The following is a 19,240-nucleotide window of genomic DNA, read 5'->3' on the forward strand; positions in this document are numbered from 1 at the left end:
AACACAAAACTTCAAAGCAGCTTTAATGGCTCTTCATTATCTGCAGGATAAAAACTGTACTCCGGACTTCTTTCATTTTCTGCAATGTGGAGGTCCTCCTGCTGTTAAAAAAAGAGCCACAAAACTAGATTCTGGATAAAAGATATCGTTTAGTGCATTGTTAGATGCATGGAGGTTAAAGGAAATCTCCACGAGCAAAACGGCACAAAAGCGGACTAAGGACAGTAGGCCTGAGGACTGAAACCTGATTGGAGCAGGGGGCTGAGTGTGAAGGAATCAGGCAGGTTCCCTGAGGCCAATGCTGATAACAGCATCAGAATCAGAACACTAGGCTGGAGCCAGCCCAGCAGGAAGTGGAGCCTCAACTTCTGCATTAAGTGACGTGTTCCAGGAGGTACACCGGCTCTAGGCCTCTGGTCCTGCTCCTGACAAACAGGTTCTTCCTGGAGGAAAGCAGCCTGACAAAGACCTTGTCGTGAGCATGGAAGCATCACACACCTTCTTTCTTTCCACACTGCCAGGCTCATTAGGAGAGACCTCCCCAACAAGCCAGTAGAGTCACACACAGAGTCAGGGAGCTTCCAGGAACGAGCGAGTGCTGGACACAGTCCCAGCCACTAGGTCACTGGCGTGTCCACAGGTGGAGAGGTTGGCATGGTTCTCAAGCCAGGTAGCTGCAGTGGAAGGCCAGCGGGGCTCCCAGTATGACCTTGGTACAGTTGGTGTGGCTTAATGGTTGGAGCTCTGAGTTCTTATAGCTCTCCCAGTGGTGGAAGTCCACTGAGTGCCCATACTTGTGGTTTTGGATGCTTCCAAAGTGTGTTCTCATTACCTCAGTCTTAACATAGCACTTGACAAAACTGTCATGGCTACAGTGACTCCATGCTGAATTGTCAAAGCGTCTGCTCTGCTGTTGCTTCATACTGATTCCCCTCCCCCCAGACTCAAACAGGTTAACCTCAGCCAAGCACAATGTCAGGGGACGCAGACTCAGGTCCTCCAGCCCCGACACTGGGTCTGGTTGGGCACGGCCTCAGGTCCCCCGGCCCCAGCACGAGGGCACAAGGGTGTGAGGGCGTGATTACCATTTGCATATTAGCTCTTTATTATATAGGACTAGAGGCCTAGTGTGCAAAATTTGTGAACAGGGGGTGGGGGAGAAGTGTCCCTCAGCCCAGCCTGCACCCTCTCCAACCTGGGATCCCTCGAGGGATGTCTGACTGCCCATTTAGGTCCGATCCTCACAATACAGGACTGCTGGCTCCCAACTGCTCGCCAGCCTGCCTTCCTAATTGCCCCTAACCACTTCTGCTTACCAGCCTTATTGATGCCTATCTGCTCCCCTGCCAGCTTATTTGCCCCTAACTGCCCTCCCCTGCAGGCCTGGTCACCCCTAACTTCCCTCCTCTGCAGGCCTGGTCACCCCTAACTGCCCTCCCCTGCAGGCTTGATCGCCCCCAACTGCCCTACCTTGCAGGCCTGGTCCCTCCCAACTGCCCTCCTCTGCTAGCCATCTTGTAGCGGCCATCTTGTGTCCACATGGGGAGAGCCATCTTTGACCACATGGGGGCAGCCATCTTGTTTGTTGGAGTGACAGTCAATTTGCATATTGCTCTTTTATTAGATAGGATATTACTTTTTAATACGTGGGATTTGGAGAGGTTGTTTGGGATTTTGTTGTCGTTTGTTGGTGGTGTGTGGATTTTGGGGGTTTCTTTTTTTGCTTATTTTGAGTAATAGCTCATGCTTCGTGAGAACTAGCACTTCTTCTGAGTGCACAATTTAAATGATATTTAAAGGTTTGTTGCAGTGTTGCAGATTTAGGCGTGATTCCTACTCAGTATTGAAGTAAGAAATTTTCTGTTGGTCTGCACATCTAATGAGGGAAATATTTAAGAATTATAGTTCTTCTCATCGTCATCTTTCCACAGCATGCCAGTTCTCCTGGCCTTAAATGCAAGAAGCGGTGGGCACAGAGGGCATGCGTCATGCTGTGGTCTATAAGTGCAGGGGTTGCTGAGGGGCAGGGAGAGCACCTGGTGTGTTCAGGTTCCCATTGCTAACAGTCGGCCCATGGCAGGATAAGATACCAAGAATAACCAAACCAGCTTTGGTGTGACCAAAATTTCAAGGTCCCATTTTGAATCCCTTGTGATTCCACTTCTTCCGACTGTTCCATAACCAACAAAACCCAGTAACTACATAGTGTTCACCAGGTCCCAGGTACCATTTCAAGCATGCCATTTATTTAATTCATGTCAGAATTAAACCCTGACCCAATCTAGCTTAACTTCGGACTCTCCTAAAGTCACCCATAGGGTGTCACTGTCATTATGAGACTTGGTCTGACTGTCACAAGCACTTGACCTTCAGACCCTGCTCATCTGTTTGGCCTGGAGTGTGCTCTGTAAAGCATGGGGCCTTGGCATGCTGGAGACCCGATTCCACTCCAGCCTGAAAGGCTGAAAGCATCGAAGTGCTAATGATCGCCAGCTTCTCAGAGTCATTTTCAGCCTCAGTTTTATAATGATAATCTACTGAAGGAAATGACAATTTTTATTATTGATGGAACTGTAATTGTGTGAAATTTAATGAGGATCCTGTACCTGTTATATATGATCCATATTCATGGCCTGGGAGTCTTCAGCTATCTACTTGAAGAAATTGTAAAAGAAAAGCACCTTTGCCCTAGCCCCATGGTCGGCAAACTGCGGCTCGCGAGCCACATGCGGCTCTTTGGCCCCTTAAGTGTGGCTCTTCCACAAAATACCACAGCCTGGGCATGTCTATTTTGAAGAAGTGGTGTTAGAAGAAGTTTAAGTTTTAAAAATTTGGCTCTCCAAAGAAATTTCATTTGTCGTACTGCTGATATTTGGCTCTGTTGACTAATGAGTTTGCCGACCACTGCCCTAACCAGTATGGATAGAATGTCAGTCTGTTGACAGAAGGATTCCGTGTTTGACTCCGGTTAAGGGCATATTACCTCAGTTGCAGGCTCCTCCCTAGTCTGGGCTCTGGTTGGGCATCTGCAGGAGGCAACCCAATCGATGCGTTTCTCTCACATTAATATTTATCTCTGTCTTTCCCTCTCTCTTCCACTCTTTCTAAAAATCAATGGGAAAATATCCTCAGGTGAGAATAAAAAAAAATCTCCTTTAAGTGTGTCTACAAATCTATTTTCCTATGAGAAGTTAAACCATTAACTCAAAAATATTGAAAGAAGTAATATACTTAACATATTTCATAGCTACATTTTCCAAATGTTTTCTTATTTTAATATTTTGGTATAATATAATACAGCTAATGTGGTGGTAAACAATAAAAAGTTCTCAGAACCTACAACTGTCTGTTTACATACATACACATATATACATACACTTACACTTAACACAGACTATAGGGAAATTATAGCTATTCCACCTTATTATGATTATTTGGGGTTTCAAATATACAGTAAGACAAATATATTATAATTTGCATGTCAAATATGTTAAGTTTCACATTGAGTATCCATTTTAAATTAGTGGCTTGTCTACTTTATACCAATATATCAATGAGTAATACAGAACATCCTGCTATATTAATAATTTATAACTGTGGCTTAGAAAAAATGGCCTTATTATCTTCAGATCCTATTTCCTTCGATTAACATAATTACTAAAGTAGGAACTCCTTCAGTTACACATTGTTAAACCACTGAAAGACATATTTTGGGATCCATTTTCTGTCATGCTTGCCAGCTCTCTGCTTTGTAGCTGTAATTGGATACTATTTGTTAGACCAACAGGAGAATTGATCACAGCGATAGCTCCGCTGGAACATAAACCCATTCTTAGATTCACAGTATAACGGAATATAAAATAATATTCAGTAATTATAGTACCTGGAACAAGGCAGTGGAATTATTGAAAAATGAGAAGGCATTACCAGATGGAATGTTCCTGTCTGTAGGCAAAGGCTCTTAGCTCAGAATTAAATCTGAAGTTCTCTTTCAAAAATGATTTCAGCATTTTCTCCAAACTAGCAACAACATTTCAGTACCTTCAACAGCAGAGCTGTTCTCTTTTGTCCTTAGGCTCTAAGCATGGCGGTGTATTACTGTTGATTTGTTTTTTTCCTTACTTCAGGCACTTTACTGAAAGTCTGTATTTAAATTTGCAATCTGATGTCTTACGTAGAGAATAAGCTTCTTTGGATAAGATAAAATATCAAGAATAATCAAGCCAGCTTTGATTTGACCAAAATTTCAAGGTCCCATTTTGCATCAATCAAATATATTTGCAAGTGCAAAGCACTGTGCAATAGAGAAAGCTGATGTAGTCTCAGTTTCATACTGGGCTTCCCGTCCAGGAGTCTGCTGGGTAGATTACTTGAGAACAAAGCTCTTTGACATTGAGATTTGAATGGAAAGAAAATGAGAAAAGCGAGCCAACCAAATTAATTCACTCTCTACTCCCCTCTGCCTTTTTGGTGGAATTCAGAGACATTCAGAGAGAGTTGGGAAGCCCTTTTGAAACAGTCATTTGCGTGTTTACAGAGCATGCATTTATGTGCTCTGTGTTTAAACATATAAAGACAGTATTCATTGCTGTTCTCTGTCAAATCCCCACAAGTTCTCCTGGGCTTCAAAAAATGTTCCATAAATGCTATTCATTTTTTATGTGAGTCCAAGAACGTAGGCCAACTATGTACTTAACTCAGTCCCCTCCCCACGGCCCCGCACCTCTGAAGGCACCATCCGGGACAGGTGGAGTGATCCCGAGAAGGGCTTCAGTCACCTCACAGTTCTGACTGATTAGAACAGTGTTAGTAGAGAAATACTTGGTACAACAGGCTCTACCAGATTTTTTGTTCCTTCCTTTATTCCCCTCATAAAAAGAACATTGATTTAGGATTCAAGAACCTCAGGTTCTGGTCCTACTTCTGCCCTTTAACCTTTGTGTGATGCTGAAAGTCTCAGGTCCTGGCCTCTATCGCAAAGTCCTTTAAGACTTTCTCTACCGTTGAGTTTAGTGTAATGATTAAGCTAGTCAGATACTGATTCATTGAACAAATGTGTATCAAATGAATGTCAGGCACTTTGCTAGTCACCTTTGGCCTGAACACATTGAACAAGATGTGTGCCCTAAGGGGCCTGGAGTCTACTGGAGGTGACAGATCTAAAAACAGGAAATTATAACAAGCCATAAACAACAATTTGTTTATTGCTATTGTCAGAGCATGGAATAGTGCTTGCCACATACTTGTACTTATTACATACTTACCAAATTTGTAATATTTGAAATATGAAATAAGTGAAAATATAAATATTCACGTTGGATTAAGCAAAAGCAAAAAAAAAAAAAAGATTCGTTGGAGAATAAAGAAAAGGTTTCACAAAGGAGGTTGTATGTGAACTGAGTGTAGAAGAACGGAGCAGTTTTTGATAGAGGAAGGGTAGGGATGAAGGATTTTTAGGTTGAGGGAAAGCACAAGCAAAAATGCAGAGACATGCACATGTATGTCCACCTAATGGACATCACCCTGGAAGTCGGGAATCAGACATAAAGAGGCAGAAGAACATTTCAGGCAAAAGGAACAGCATGGATGGAGGCTGGTGCACAGAGGAAACATGGTAAATTTGAAGAAATGAAAGAATTTAGGGTAGCAGGACCATATACTCTCAGGAAAAATAGTAGTAAAAAATAAGACGAGAGAGGCAAATAGGTCTAATTTATGGAAAGCTGTAAACCACATGAAGTAGTTTGAAGAAGTAATGGAGAGAAGTAGCATGATTTGATATTCATTTTAGAAAGGTCACTCTGGGTACGCTGTGCAGAATGAACTGAGGGGACAGCGTGGGAGACCTCTCAGAGCTGTGCTAGCAATCACAGCTCCAAAATTACCTGAGTGGCTGGGAAGCTGATGGTCAGTGTGTGTGTGTGTGTGTGTGTATGTGTTCGTTTATTTTGTTCTTTAGATTTCACATATAAGTGAAATCATATGGTGTTTGTCATTTTTTTATTTTTACTTTTTTCTTTATTAATTAAGGTATTACATATGTGTCCTTATTCCCCCTTTTAGCCCCCACTCCCCACTCATGCCCTCACCGCCTGATGTCTGTGTCCATTGGTTAGGCTTATATGCAGGCACATAAGTCCTTTGGTTGATCTCTCCCCCTTACCCCCACCCTCCCCTACCTTCCCTCTGAGGTTTGATGGGCTGATCAATGCTTCTCTGTCTCCGGATCTGTTTTTGTTCATCAGTTTATGTTGTTCATTATATTCCACAAATGAGTGAGATTTTGTGGTATTTATCTTTCTCTGGCTTATTTCACTTAGCATAATGCTCTCCAGCTCCATCCATGCTGTTGCAAATGGTAAGAACTCCTCCTTTTTTACTGCAGCACAGTATTCCATTGTGTAGATGCACCACAGTTTTTTAATCCACTCATCTGCTGATGGGCACTTAGGCTGTTTCCAAATGTTAGCTATGATAAATTGTGCTTGATGGTCATATTGATAGAGGTAAAATGTACACCCAAGGATGAGGAGGCTGGAGGGCAATAAGACCTCCCTGTGCAGAGGAATATGTATATTTGGGGCTAGACCTTAGCAGGTGTCTGGGCTGAGAATTAAAATGTGTGCATTACCTGCATACAAGTGATAGAGCTGGTCCTAGTTTAAATAGGTAATAGATGACATCACCCTGGGAGATTGTAGGAGCAGAAGATAAAAGAGTCAAGAATAGAATGTCTGCAATTTAGAGGGAACAGAGCCAGGGAGGAATATTGAGAAGATTGCCTACAGAGATGGAGAAGAACCAGCAAAGTTCTGCTGAAGCATCTATAGAGGAATGAGTTTCAAGGAGAAAAAAAAAACTATCAGTGCGAGGGCTGAGTGTGGTGGTTTGTAGATATTGATTGAGCCAAGAGAGTTGATAGTGTTGTGTACATCTTCTGTATTCATGCAGATATTTCATCTATTCTATCAGTTGCTTAGAGAGGCATGTCAGAATTGCCAAATGTTGATTTAGTGGATTTGTTTAATTTTCTCTTTAATTCTGTCATTTTTTTACTTCATTTATTTATAGTTCTATTATTAGGCATTTACACACTTATAATGTTATATTTTCAAGATGTGGCCTTTTGTCATTATGAAATGTCCTTTTTATTCTCAAGTAATACTCCTTGTCTTGAAGCCTATTTTACTGATATTAAGGTAGCTACTAAGCTTTTTTAGGTTTGTTGTTGCATGATATCTTTTTTTCAATCCTTCAACTTATGTGTGACTTTGTTTTTAAGCTTGTCTCTTGTATACAGCATACGATTGGATCTTATTTTTTATTCAGTCTGAAAATTTATGCTTTATAATTTGCATTTTAGTATAATTACCAATACACTTGAATTTAGATTTACTATTTTACTTTCTTCTTGTCCCATCTGTTTGTCCCACCTGTGTTTTGTTCCTCTGTGCTTCCATTGCTGTCTTCTCTTGAGCTAATTCAGTACTTTAAAATTTTTAACTTATCAGTTGCCTTCTGTGCAGAAAAATTTATGCCTCTTTGCATGAATTTTAGTTTTTTTCTCCAGGGATTAAATTATATATCCTTAACATTTCACAGTCTCACTATATCACCATCTCATTTGAAATATTAGAATCTTGCACCCAGCTTGTGTGACTCAGTGGTTGAGCGTCCAACTATGACCCAAGCTATCACAGTTTGATTCCCGGTCAGGGCACAGGCCCAAGTGGTGGGCTCTATCTCCAGTGTGGGGCGTGGAGGAAGCAGCCAATCAATGATTCTCTCTCATCATTGATGTTTTTTTTTGTTTGTTTGTTTTTTTAAATATATTTTATTGATTTTGTACAGAGAGGAAGGGAGAGAGATAGAGAGCCAGAAACATCGATGAGAGAGAGTCATCGATCAGCTGCCTCTTGCACACCCCCTACTGGGGATATGCCCGCAACCAAGGTACATGCCCTTGACCGGAATCGAACCCGGGACCCTTCAGTCCCCAAGCCAACGCTCTATCCATTGAGCCAAACCGGTCCCGGCTCATCATTGATGTTTTTATCTCTCTCTCCCTCTCTCTTTCTCTCTGAAATAAAAAATATGTATATATTTAAAAATAAACAATTAGAATCTTGCAACCATATAGAAAAATGGTTTCCCCCTCACTCCCATCTTTCTCACATGTATAATGAAAGTCAACGGAAAATATTTGACTGAAATTTACCTTTATATAAATATGGAGATCGCTGAAACCGATTTGGCTCAGTGGTAGAGTGTCAGTCTGCGGACTGAAAGGTCCCAGGTTTGATTCCGGTCAAGGGCATGTACGTTGGTTGCGGGCACATCCCCGGTAGGGGGTGTGCAGGAGGCAGCTGCTCGATGTTTCTCTGTCATCGACGTTTCTAGCTCTCTATCTCTCTCCCTTCCTCTCTGTAAAAAATCAATAAAATATATTTAAAAATAAAAATAAAAAATAAATAAATATGGAGATGTACCCATGTACTTTGGAATACTATAAATCTAGTATTCTAGGAGTATGTTAGTATTTTTAACAGAACCTTTACCAACTAGATATAACTTGCTCATATGCAAATTAAGAGTATTCTAGAAGTTGCTTTCATCTACCAGTTCTCTATTTCCTTTCATCACTATTAAGTAAGCTATATTCAATTTAGAAAAACAACATCATTACTTTTTCTTGGTCCTTGTGCGTCAGTCTGTTCTTCACTCAAAAGTGTTCAAACATTTATCGAACACATCCTATGCGAGTGGCACTCTTGGGTGCTGAGATACAAAGGTGACTCCTAACAAGGTCTCTTCGAGAGCCTGTTTGCGGGTGGGGGAGAGGAGCCTTGTAATAAATGAGATGAAATGTTATTCACAGGATTCCAAATGGGATATGTAAGACAACAATAGGTTACAGGCAGGAAAGAAAAGGATATAAAGAAGATGATTCTTGAATTGAGTTTTGAAAGATAATTAAGTTCAGAGATGAAAAGGTTGGGGGAAAATGGAATTCCCTGTAGAGGTAGTGATGTACATTTCTTGAATTGTCTAGCTGGTATACTAGCAGCGTTTTTGCCCGTGGTTGGCCTCCAACTATGGATGAAAATCGAAAGGAAGCCGAAGCCGGTTTGGCTCATTGGTAGAGCGTCGGTCTGCGGACTGAAAGGTCCCAGGTTCGATTCCGGTCAGGGGCATGTACATTGGTTGCGGGCACATCCCCGGTAGGGGGTGTGCAAGAGGCAACTGGTCGATGTTTTTCTCTCATCGACGTTTCTAGCTCTCTATCTCTCTCCCTTCCTCTCTGTAAAAAATCAATAAAATATATTTTTTAAAAAAAGAAAATTTAAAAAAAAAATGGAAAGGAAGGTTTTTAGAGTCTAAGAAAATTTTCTTTTCTTAGTCACTCATTGCCTGAAAGTGGTGCTGCTAACATATGAATGTGCATTATGAGGTAGGCTGCGATGAACATTGTGATATGCAAACACCTGATAGCGAATTACACAGCTCCTGTACCCTCTTCTTTCAGAGCTTTGAATGACATAATCTTGCTATTGTCCTTTCTCACATAGTTATGCTTTTAATTTCAAGAACTCTTTCTTTCTTAGAAATAATTTTCTTTCTGTCCATATTCAAGTTCAGGTGAAACTACTTGAGAGCAAACCGTAGGGCTGAGCATGGATAACAGTGTACACCTGGAAATTTGGACTAGGCTCATAATTCATAGATATCCCTATATCTGACCCCCTTACATATCAACTCCTTGCAATTCCTCAGTTCCTTCTATTTACAGTAATTATTATTTATCTGTTATTGTTCAGGTACTTTGTCATACTCCAGATACTTGGTGATATTAATTAAATGGACAAAGATCCCTGACCAGATGGAACCTAACATTTTAGTAATCATCACAACAGCTCTGAAAGATGGCCTCTTTTCTCCCATGTGACAAAGGATTTATTAAAATTAGACCACTACCTAAAGTAGTGATTTTCTTTCATGGGCTTTGTTGTAACATTGGGGCAAGAAGACTTTTTTTTTTTTTTAATCAATCTTTATTGTTCATATTATTACAAAGGTTCCTCATTTCTTCCCCCCTCCACAAGGTTCCCACCCCACCCTCCGCCCCCTCCCTACCCCCCATTGTCCTCATCCATAGGTGCACAGTTTATGTTCAGAAGAAGACTTTTTTTAATATATATAATTTCAGGAAAAAAAGACTTTTTGTGTGTGTGACTGGGGATTCTGGAAGGATAGACCAATATAATATGCCAGGTTTTCTCTAGTTTATCTGGTTTACAAATAAAAGATGAAAGTACTAAAAACATAGTGGTTTCAGAAACAGTAGTAGGTGAAGGGGAAATATTTTAAGATAAGTTGTTTGAAGCTTTCTTCTTCGTGTGCTTAGTGAGGAGCGAAGGCAGCCCCCGAATGACTAAGGCGGCGTTACAGTGCGGGTACAGTTCAAAGAGGCAGAGGAGAGCCGAAACCGGTTTGGCTCAGAGGTAGAGCGTCGGTCTGCGGACTGAAAGGTCCCAGGTTCCATCCCAGTCAAGGGCGTGTATGTTGGTTGCCGGCACATCCCCAGTTGGGGGTGTGCAGGAGGCGGCTGGTCGATGTTTCTCTCTCATCGACGTTTCTGGCTCTCTCTCTCTCTCCCTTCCTCTCTGTAAAAAATCAATAATATAACAAAGAGGCAGAGGAGAAACACAGTAAGAAGGCAGAAACAATTAGTGTATTCAGTTTTGATTTGTTATTTTACAGATGCTGTAACTACTCCCTCAGAAAAAAACCCATCTCTGCAGACAAATGTAAATTTGGACAAGAAACCAGAGAGTACCGTTACAAATACTGTCCCAGAAAACCCTTTTCAAATGCCTCCAGAAAAGCAGTCAACTGCAAAAAATTTTGAAAAATTGACAACTTTACCAACATTTGGGTCACTGAGTAAAGAAGAGTCTATCCATCCAAGTGTAAGAATATCCAAGTCGGATTCGACTTTCTATAACCGGGCCTCTGTAGAGACACTCTATGTCTCTCCCTCGTACAAGATGTTTGACCCAGCGAAGGAGACTGTAACCAAGAAGGATGCTCAGAAACCAGCCCAGCCCAGCATTGTTCAGAGGGATGCTGATATCCTCAAGAGCTTAACGGAATGGGGTGAGTCTAAAAACACACAAAAATGCTCTTTTGAAGCATTCTTCATTAACTTTCTCTCTTCCCCTTTCACTCTCCATCCAGGGGCATTAAAATGTGCATGCCATAGAGGACTTGCTCAGTTGGGAAAGTGCCCTTTAATTAAAGGGCCAATGGGCAGCCCACCCTTGTGGGTGACAATGCTCCACTGAAGCACAAGCCCTGAGCAGCTCTGGTGGCGATCACATTAGAAAGAACTGGCATAGACAAGAGCTTCCTTTTGGTTGTTTCTTGTTTATTCTCAGGAACATGTAAACGTCTGTCCTTCCAGAAAGGGCATGCAGGCTGAGGAATAATAGAGTTGTGACTGAGCGAGGAAATTCTGTGAAACTCCAGTTAATTCTCCTTAGAACAACCCGAATGACCTGAAGACTAATCTCCCCACGTAAACCGTGAGCTGCTCCCATGTTCCTGACGACCCAATAGCCTTCCCAGCCTGCACAGTCCAGCTTCTGCCTCTCAGCAGCCTGACCTTCTTTCCAGTTGTCAAAGGAACCATGTGGCTTCACCACCTTTGGACTCTTGTCCCCTCTAATCCATCGCTTTCCTAGTTCGCTCTTACTCATCTTTTAGAGGTCAGCTCAGACATCATTTCCTCAAGATTTCCTGACCCCTGGATTATTTCAAATCCCCCCAACAGTATGCTATCTTAGTATCCTACAATTGTTCTTCCTAGCACTTATTGTCACTCTAATTAAATAAAATTATATATGCATTAAGTTTTTAATGTTTTTCCCCAAAAGTGGAACCTCATGCAGGAAGGGACCATATCTACCATTGATTTTTTAAGAGAAAGTAGAGAGGAAGTGGAGGGAGAGAGAAACATCTATGTGAGAGAGACACATTGATTGCCCCAACCAGGGAATCGAGCCTGCAGCTGAGATATATGCCCTCGAACCTGAGATCCTTCTGTCCAAGGGCCGATGCTCTGACCACTGAGTGAAACTGGCCGGGGCCACTGACTGCTTTTATAATCTAAGGGCTCTTGGAACACAACCACGCTAATTGGTTTGCATACCGTCTTTGGCTGGTTTTGTGCTATAACAGCAGAGCTGAGCAGTTGCAACAGACACTGTATGTCCCACAAAACCTAAAATATTTGCTATCTGGTCCTTTAGAAAGAGGTTTGCTGACTCTCAGATTAGGAATTAGCAGCAGGTAAGGCAGAAAACACAGCAACACGGAGGTAGCAAGAAAGTGGTTAAAAGTGATGGATGATGGGATTTTACGCTGGACAAGAAGGGAGGTCGAGCCAGGCAGACACTGGTAGAGTAGAGAAAACAAAAGCATCATTAGATCTGTGGTCTCAACGAGGCCAAAGGGTAGATGTATTTAAAGGAATGAGGGGGTTGGGAGAGATTCAGAAGGAAAGTAATCTTGGAAAATAAGATTTCAGAGAGAGGCAGTTCTGAGTGATGACCTGTTCTAAGGAATACTCAGGGGAATGGCTGGTTGAGGATTCAAGAAATGATGAGGTAAGGATGGATGACTAGTCTCCATGGACGCTGGCATCACTCTGGATGATGGAGGATAGGGAAGGTAATACAGTAGCCTTCCGCCTCCCTTTTCCATGGTTTTGCATTTCAAAGTTTCACATACCTCTGGCCAACTGTGAACTGAAAATATTCAATGGAAAATTCCAGAAATAAACAACTCATAAGTTTAAAATTGCATGTTGGTCTGAGTAGCACAGTGGAATCTTATGCTTTCCCCTCCATCCTGCCCAGGATATTAATCATCACCTTTGTCCAACTTGTCCGGGACGTGTATGCCGTCTGCCCATTAGTCACTGAATGGTCAGACGGACTGTGAGGTCTCTCGGTGCTTGTGTTTATGTAACCGTTTTTGTAACCGTTTTAACTACTTAGTGATGGCGCCGAAGCATAAGAGTAGTGATGCTGGCCATGTGGATGTGCTGGGAGAAGCCAGTCAGTGCTGCTTTCAAGCGAAAGGGGGAAAGTTGTTGACCTAATAAGGGAAGAAGAGAAATCGTGTGCGGAGGTTGCTAAGCTCTGTGGTAAGAACAAATCGTCCTCCGTGAGTTGTGAGGCAGGAAAAAGAAATGTGTGCTAGCTTTATTGTCGCACCTCAGACTGTAGGTTCCAGCCACAGCTGGTGATAACTGCTTAGTTACGAGGGAGAAGGCATTAAATCTGGGGGTGGAAGACATGAGCAGAAGACGTGTTCTGAATGATGCCAGCGAGTCACGTCAGAAAGCACTGAGCCATATGGAGACTGCACAGGGTCCCCTGAAAGGAGTGGCCACATGCACATAACTTGTATTGTTGTTATAATAGTTCCATTTTATTATTATCATTAAATTCTTACTGTGTCCAATTTACAAATTAAACTGTATCATAAGTATGTGTATGGGAAAAACAGTACAATAGACACTTTTTTTTTATTATTGATTTTTTACAGAGAGGAAGGGAGAGAGATAGAGAGCTAGAAACATCGATGAGAGAGAAACATCGACCAGCTGCCTCTTGCACACCCCCTACCGGGGATGTGCCCGCAACCAATGTACATGCCCTTGACCAGAATCGAACCTGGGACCCTTCAGTCCGCAGATCGACACTCTACCACTGAGCCAAACCGGTTTCTGCTACAATGGACCCTTAAACAACACGGGGGTTAGGAATCCCAACACCTGTGTGAGCAGTTGAAAATCTGCATATAACTTTTGACTCTCAAAAGCTTCACTCAGGACTCCAGAGCCAGAAAAATTAACAATTTCCTCAAAAGAAGTGGGAAAACGATAGGAAACAGTTCTGCAAACCCTTTAGGCCATTCCTGAGCCACGGGTTGGGCCGCTTCAGAAGCTCAGTGTTGAAGGGAGCCTTGTCCCACCGGAAGTCACGGCCAAGCTGCCGCCCTGCCCGAGACAGTACAGCACCTCCTCCAGCTGCCCGTCTTCCCAGAAGCCTGTGCTCACAGCAGCCCCCTCACTCCCCCCTCTCCCTACCGCCCGCAACCACAGTCTCCTGGCTGTCTCCATGGATTGCCTGTTCTGGGCACTTCATATGGTGGGTCATACAGCATGGGGCCTTGGTGACTGTGTCCTTCACTTTGCATGCTTTTATGGTTCATCCATGTTATAGCATGTATCACACTTTGTTCCTTTTTATGGCAGAATAATATTCCATTGTATAGACAAACACGTTTCATTTATCCACTCACAGTTGATGGACATTTGAGTTGTTCTCCCTTTTGACTGTTATAACTAATTCTGCTATGAATGTTTGTGTAAAATATTTTTTAACCACTGGACAAAGTCAGAATGTCTTAATTTATGTGTAGAGCTAACTTGGCAGCCATTATAAACCATTTCGGAAAATTGAAATAAATGAATTGGAGAATGGGGGAAAAAATCCCTGTAGTTTACAACGAACTGTATTCACAGTACAGCTAAGTTCTAAAATATTTGTAGAAGTGTATTTTTCATTTTACTTTTGCACCCACGAGTTCTAAATGCTTTTTAAATTTAAAGTTGTAATATAATGGTTCGGTGTTCCTCGTGAGTATAAACTTAGAGATAACAGCTCTTGGGCTCGTCTCATCGGTGTGATCCTCAGCAAGCGGAGCATTAAGTGGTGTGCATACATCACACGTTTACTGCAGCTTATTTCAGTAATTGCTGGGTTCCGCCTTTGGCAGATCGGCTGGAAGGGGATGAGAGTTAAAGAGGTACCCTCATAGCTTCCGAGTGCGTCAGAGAAGGGGACCCCAGCGGGCAGGGAGCTGCCCCCAGAGCTGCCTGAAGTGTCTGGTGCAGCTGCGCTGTGTTTGGAAACAAAAGCAAATGGCGCAGCAATTAGAGGTGAAGTGGCTCCTTAGGAGCGGAGGCAGCACGGAGCCCAGAATCAAAGCTGCTAAACTGAGTGGTGGTGAGCTAGTTAGTCAGCCGCCGCCGCTGCAGAGGAAACAAGGTGGAGGTGCGGGAGAGAGCGGGTTTCTCACACCAGAGGCTTGTTAACACTCTGTCTGAGTTAGTGGGTCTGCAGTGAAGCCAGGACCTTTGTCCTTAACAAGTTCCCAGGTGCTGCCGCTGCTGCTGCTACTGAGTCAGGGACCAACTCTGAGAACCACTCAAGTCCAGATTTTTTTTCCTAATCTTTATTGTTCATATTATTACAGTTGTTCCTAAAGCGCAGATATTTTAACCACATTGTATATATGTGACTAACATAAGTGGTTATCTTCAAAAATATACGGTAATATTTGACTTAAATATTATTTCCTCTTGGCCTACTTAAGTGTTTCTCATTAAAATCATTCTTCCTGACCAGTGTGCACTATTCCTAGGATAGTTTCTTAGCAACTTCAAGATATGCTTTGGGTCCTGGAATTTTGGAGTCTCATCAAGGACAGATAGTCTGTCCACCTGATTCATGAAATGGTCCTGCAAACCGCCATGCCTGAGCCCATGAGTGCCAGGAACCTCACCCTTTCCCCACACTCCCACTTCATGTGTGGACAAGCACTAGAAAATGTTACAGTTTTTTGTTTGTTTTTTAATTGGGCTAAAATCTGTTTTCCTATAACTTTCATCTATTTTTAAATATATATATTTTATTGATTTTTTTTTTACAGAGAGGAAGGGACAGAGATAGATAGAAACATCGATGAGAGAGAGTCATTGATCAGCTGCCTCTTGCACGCCCCCCACCGGGGATGTGCCCGCAACCAAGGTACATGCCCTTGACCGGAATCGAACCCGGGACCCTTCAGTTGGCAGGCCGATGCTCTACCCACTGAGCCAAACCGGTTTCGGCATATAACTTTCATCTATTAATCCCAGTTCTAACTCATCCACAATTTGAGAAATGAAATATAAATATTGATAAGGTTTTGTGACTACCTTCTAATAATTAAATATAGCCTCTCACGCTATCTCACACTCTCCCTTTTTTTGGTAAAGATTTGCATTCTTTATAGACATTTTCAAACAAGCAGGTTCTTTTTTCCAGTGAACTGCTGGAGAATGTGCTACTCCAAACTGAGAGTAAACCATGAAAGAGAAAGACACGGGGGGTAGGACACAGGAGAGCCACACAGGAGGCTGGTGCAGGGACATGTTGTGTGACTCAGGGCTAGTATGTGTTGAGGCTTTCATCGTTAGCATGGTGCCCCTTTTAACCCAAGGAGAGACAGTGGATAAGCCGGCCTGAGTCTCAAGGGGGCTGGTCTCCTCCTGACCATGTGCCGATGACATGCTGCTTCCCTTCCCATCCTGCTGCTGCGTCACTAGAGGACTCGTTTCACCCCGGAAAGTTCTGTGATTGGGATTTTTCCCGAGAACTGGAAAGCTTTGAAGCAGGAAATAGAAGCCGCCTACACCAGCCATAATTTTTACAAGAGGTCCAATTTAGTTTAAAGGGATGTGAGTATGTAAAGGAAATAAAGTAAGATAGAAAGTAATAGCCCTAGCTGGTTTGGCTTTGTGGATAGAGCATCGGCCTGCCAACTGAAGGGTCCCAGGTTCGATTCTGGTCAAGGGCATGTACCTTGGTTGCAGGCACATACCCAGTGGGGGGTGTGCAGGAGGAAACTGATCAATGTTTCTCTCTCATCGATGTTTCTAACTCTCTATTCCTCTCTGTAAAAAAAAACAAACACAAAATCAATAAAATATATTTTTTTAAAAGAAAAGAAAGTAATTTATAAGTCATAGGTGCTAAGTGGTAAGCATTGATTTCTCTGTTCTATGACTAAAGAGAGTAAGGTTTTTTTATTTTTCAACTTAAGTAGCAAGTCCAGAGTTAGTTTCAAAGATTTTAGAACTAACCATTTGTACCACCTAATTCATAAATGAATGTACATAGACATTCCAAGGAGACAAGAAAAAGTTCTGTGTCCAAGAAAGTCTGGGGAAACACGAGTAAACACTGTGCCAATTGAATGGGAGGCACGTACGCAGTCACTAGTCTGATTTGACCCGGAAGCCCCGTTTTCCCAGATCATGTTGTTACACCGTCAGGCACACTGCATTCCTCAGAATACACTTTGGGAAATAATGATTTAGAACAAAGTACTGAAGAGATTTAATACAGTTTTTCCTGAAAGTTAAAATGTTATTAAATCTTTAATTTTATGGAGAATAGACTTAAAGTGCTTTTTATTTTATATGCAGTTTCTCTGTGGAAAACTAATTGCATGCATGCACTAGTGTTCTGGATCTCAGATGGACTTCAGTCTTGACATGTTTGACTCTTGAGAGAAAAAAATCAGTTTCACAACTTTTGATACCTGTAGTTGGTTGTTCGTTTTGCCATAGTATTCTCTGTAGAAGAAAAAATGGAGAAGGAATGTAAGTTGCAGGTTTCTCAGACTTTATATTTTAAATGTCAACTTAAAATGCCATCAGTAGAATGGGGCATAATGCTTGACTTTCTGCTCTCTCTGACAAGTGGAATATAAAAATATGGTAGTCAGGATCTGAGAGTGAAGATAAATATTGGTCATTTTATTTTAGTTTCCATTAGAAAAACTTTAGATTTTTCTCTGTTTCCTGCTTTAGGTTTATTATTATTATTTTGCACATCAAATTCTAAGTAGGGTATTTATGTTGAGACCTTTCAGATAGGATTTGATGCTGTAAAATTATTCTAGCTAGTAGTCTCGTTTGTATGTTGCATAATCTTTCTCGTTTATACATTTTAGTGTCAACCACCTCTGAGGGGACATCCTCCTTTTCTACTCTCTCCATATCGTCTCCTGGCTCGGCCTCTCCGGACAAGTGTGCTCCTCTCTTACCGCGGATTTTGACTGGACCTTCCTACTGGGCTTTGTCCCATCAACAGTCTTCTTCTGTCTTCTTTGAAGATAAAGATAAGAAAGCCAGGGTTCGTCACCCCTTTGCTCCTAGGAGCCCTCTGTCTTCTGATGAAGAAACGGACAACTTCAATCTACTGGAAAGTCTTCCAGATAACTCTGATTCTGCTAAAAAGAAGATAAGTCCTATTTCCAGCAGTAATTGGGCAGGGCTTTCCACCCAAAGTGTAGACCACTTCACCTCTGTGCCCTGTCCTAGTTTCCAGACAACCAAAGGCCTGCCTCAGGAGCCTAAAGCAAACAGTTCCATTCAGGGTCTTCTAGGGGAGGTAAAAAATGCAATAGTCAAACTACACGAAGACCTGAGTATGGTGATACAAGAACTTTGTGTCATCAACAGCCATCTGGTAAGAATGAGTGGGAATAGCCCACAAGCCAGCACAGCTTCGCCGCTGCCCCAGTCCTCTGAGGAGAGCTCAGGTCCAATAGAGTCACCCCACTAACCAAATCTGATAGAGCTCATGTGGTTCCACTTCCCCGACACTGAGTTAGCGTGCGATAGACTCTCATTACTATGGCGAAATAGACTGACAGTTTGGTTTTTCTTTGTCAGATTTAATAACAAGTATCTTTCACATCAATAAATTCACTTGGGTGGTTTATTTTTTTCAAACAGAAAAGGTTCACCTTTGATAATATTTTCAGATTTAGATATTAATTCACTTGAAACTGAAGAGAATTTCATTCTTCCATGTTCTTTAAGTCAAAATACATTTAAACAGCAGTGCAAGTTAAGGTAAGCCCTCACAGGGGAAATGAGTATTGTAGAGGTCTGGGGTGAGCTGGCAGTGAGAGGCCCTTTACTTCTCATCTGTGTGGGGTGTCATTGGCAACAAGCCTTTGCCTTGAGTTAGGAAGATTGAGTCTGGGGCATGGGTTTTACATCTCCTCATGCCATGTTTGTGTTCTGCAAACCAAGGGCCAGAACCTTCCCCTCCTTATGGATGCCATGTTGTTTGGGAATTTAGTTGAGACAAACAGAACATGGAACAGGTGTTTTTGTTGTTCATGTATATTTCAAAGTGAATTCAAATGTTTACTCTCTTGTATTTTCAAAAATAAATTTGATATTTTTCATCTTGTATCTTTTAAATTCATTAAAACATCCTTTCACCTGGAAATATCTCAATTACTATATGAACAGAATGGTCTCATTTGGGGATTACAGGCCAATGCTTCTCACTCCTGTTTCGCCTGAGGATCCCTGGAGAAG

At 42.1% G+C, this 19,240-nt stretch overlaps 1 protein-coding gene across 1 annotated transcript in view; it reads left to right on the forward strand.

The window, feature by feature from the left end:
• ENTHD1 (ENTH domain containing 1) overlaps positions 1 to 19,038 on the forward strand; it is a 71,520-nt gene extending 52,482 nt beyond the window's left edge. Inside the window, exons 5-6 of the mRNA XM_036457824.2 lie at positions 10,762 to 11,157; positions 17,857 to 19,038. Coding sequence (XP_036313717.1) covers positions 10,762 to 11,157; positions 17,857 to 18,470 — 1,010 coding nt within the window. The 3' untranslated portion in view covers positions 18,471 to 19,038. The remainder of the gene's footprint in view (positions 1 to 10,761; positions 11,158 to 17,856) is intronic.
• The last annotated feature ends 202 nt before the right edge of the window (positions 19,039 to 19,240 follow it).

This window comes from Pipistrellus kuhlii, unplaced genomic scaffold (assembly GCF_014108245.1).
Source record: "Pipistrellus kuhlii isolate mPipKuh1 unplaced genomic scaffold, mPipKuh1.p scaffold_m20_p_3, whole genome shotgun sequence".
Lineage (NCBI taxonomy): Eukaryota > Metazoa > Chordata > Mammalia > Chiroptera > Vespertilionidae > Pipistrellus > Pipistrellus kuhlii.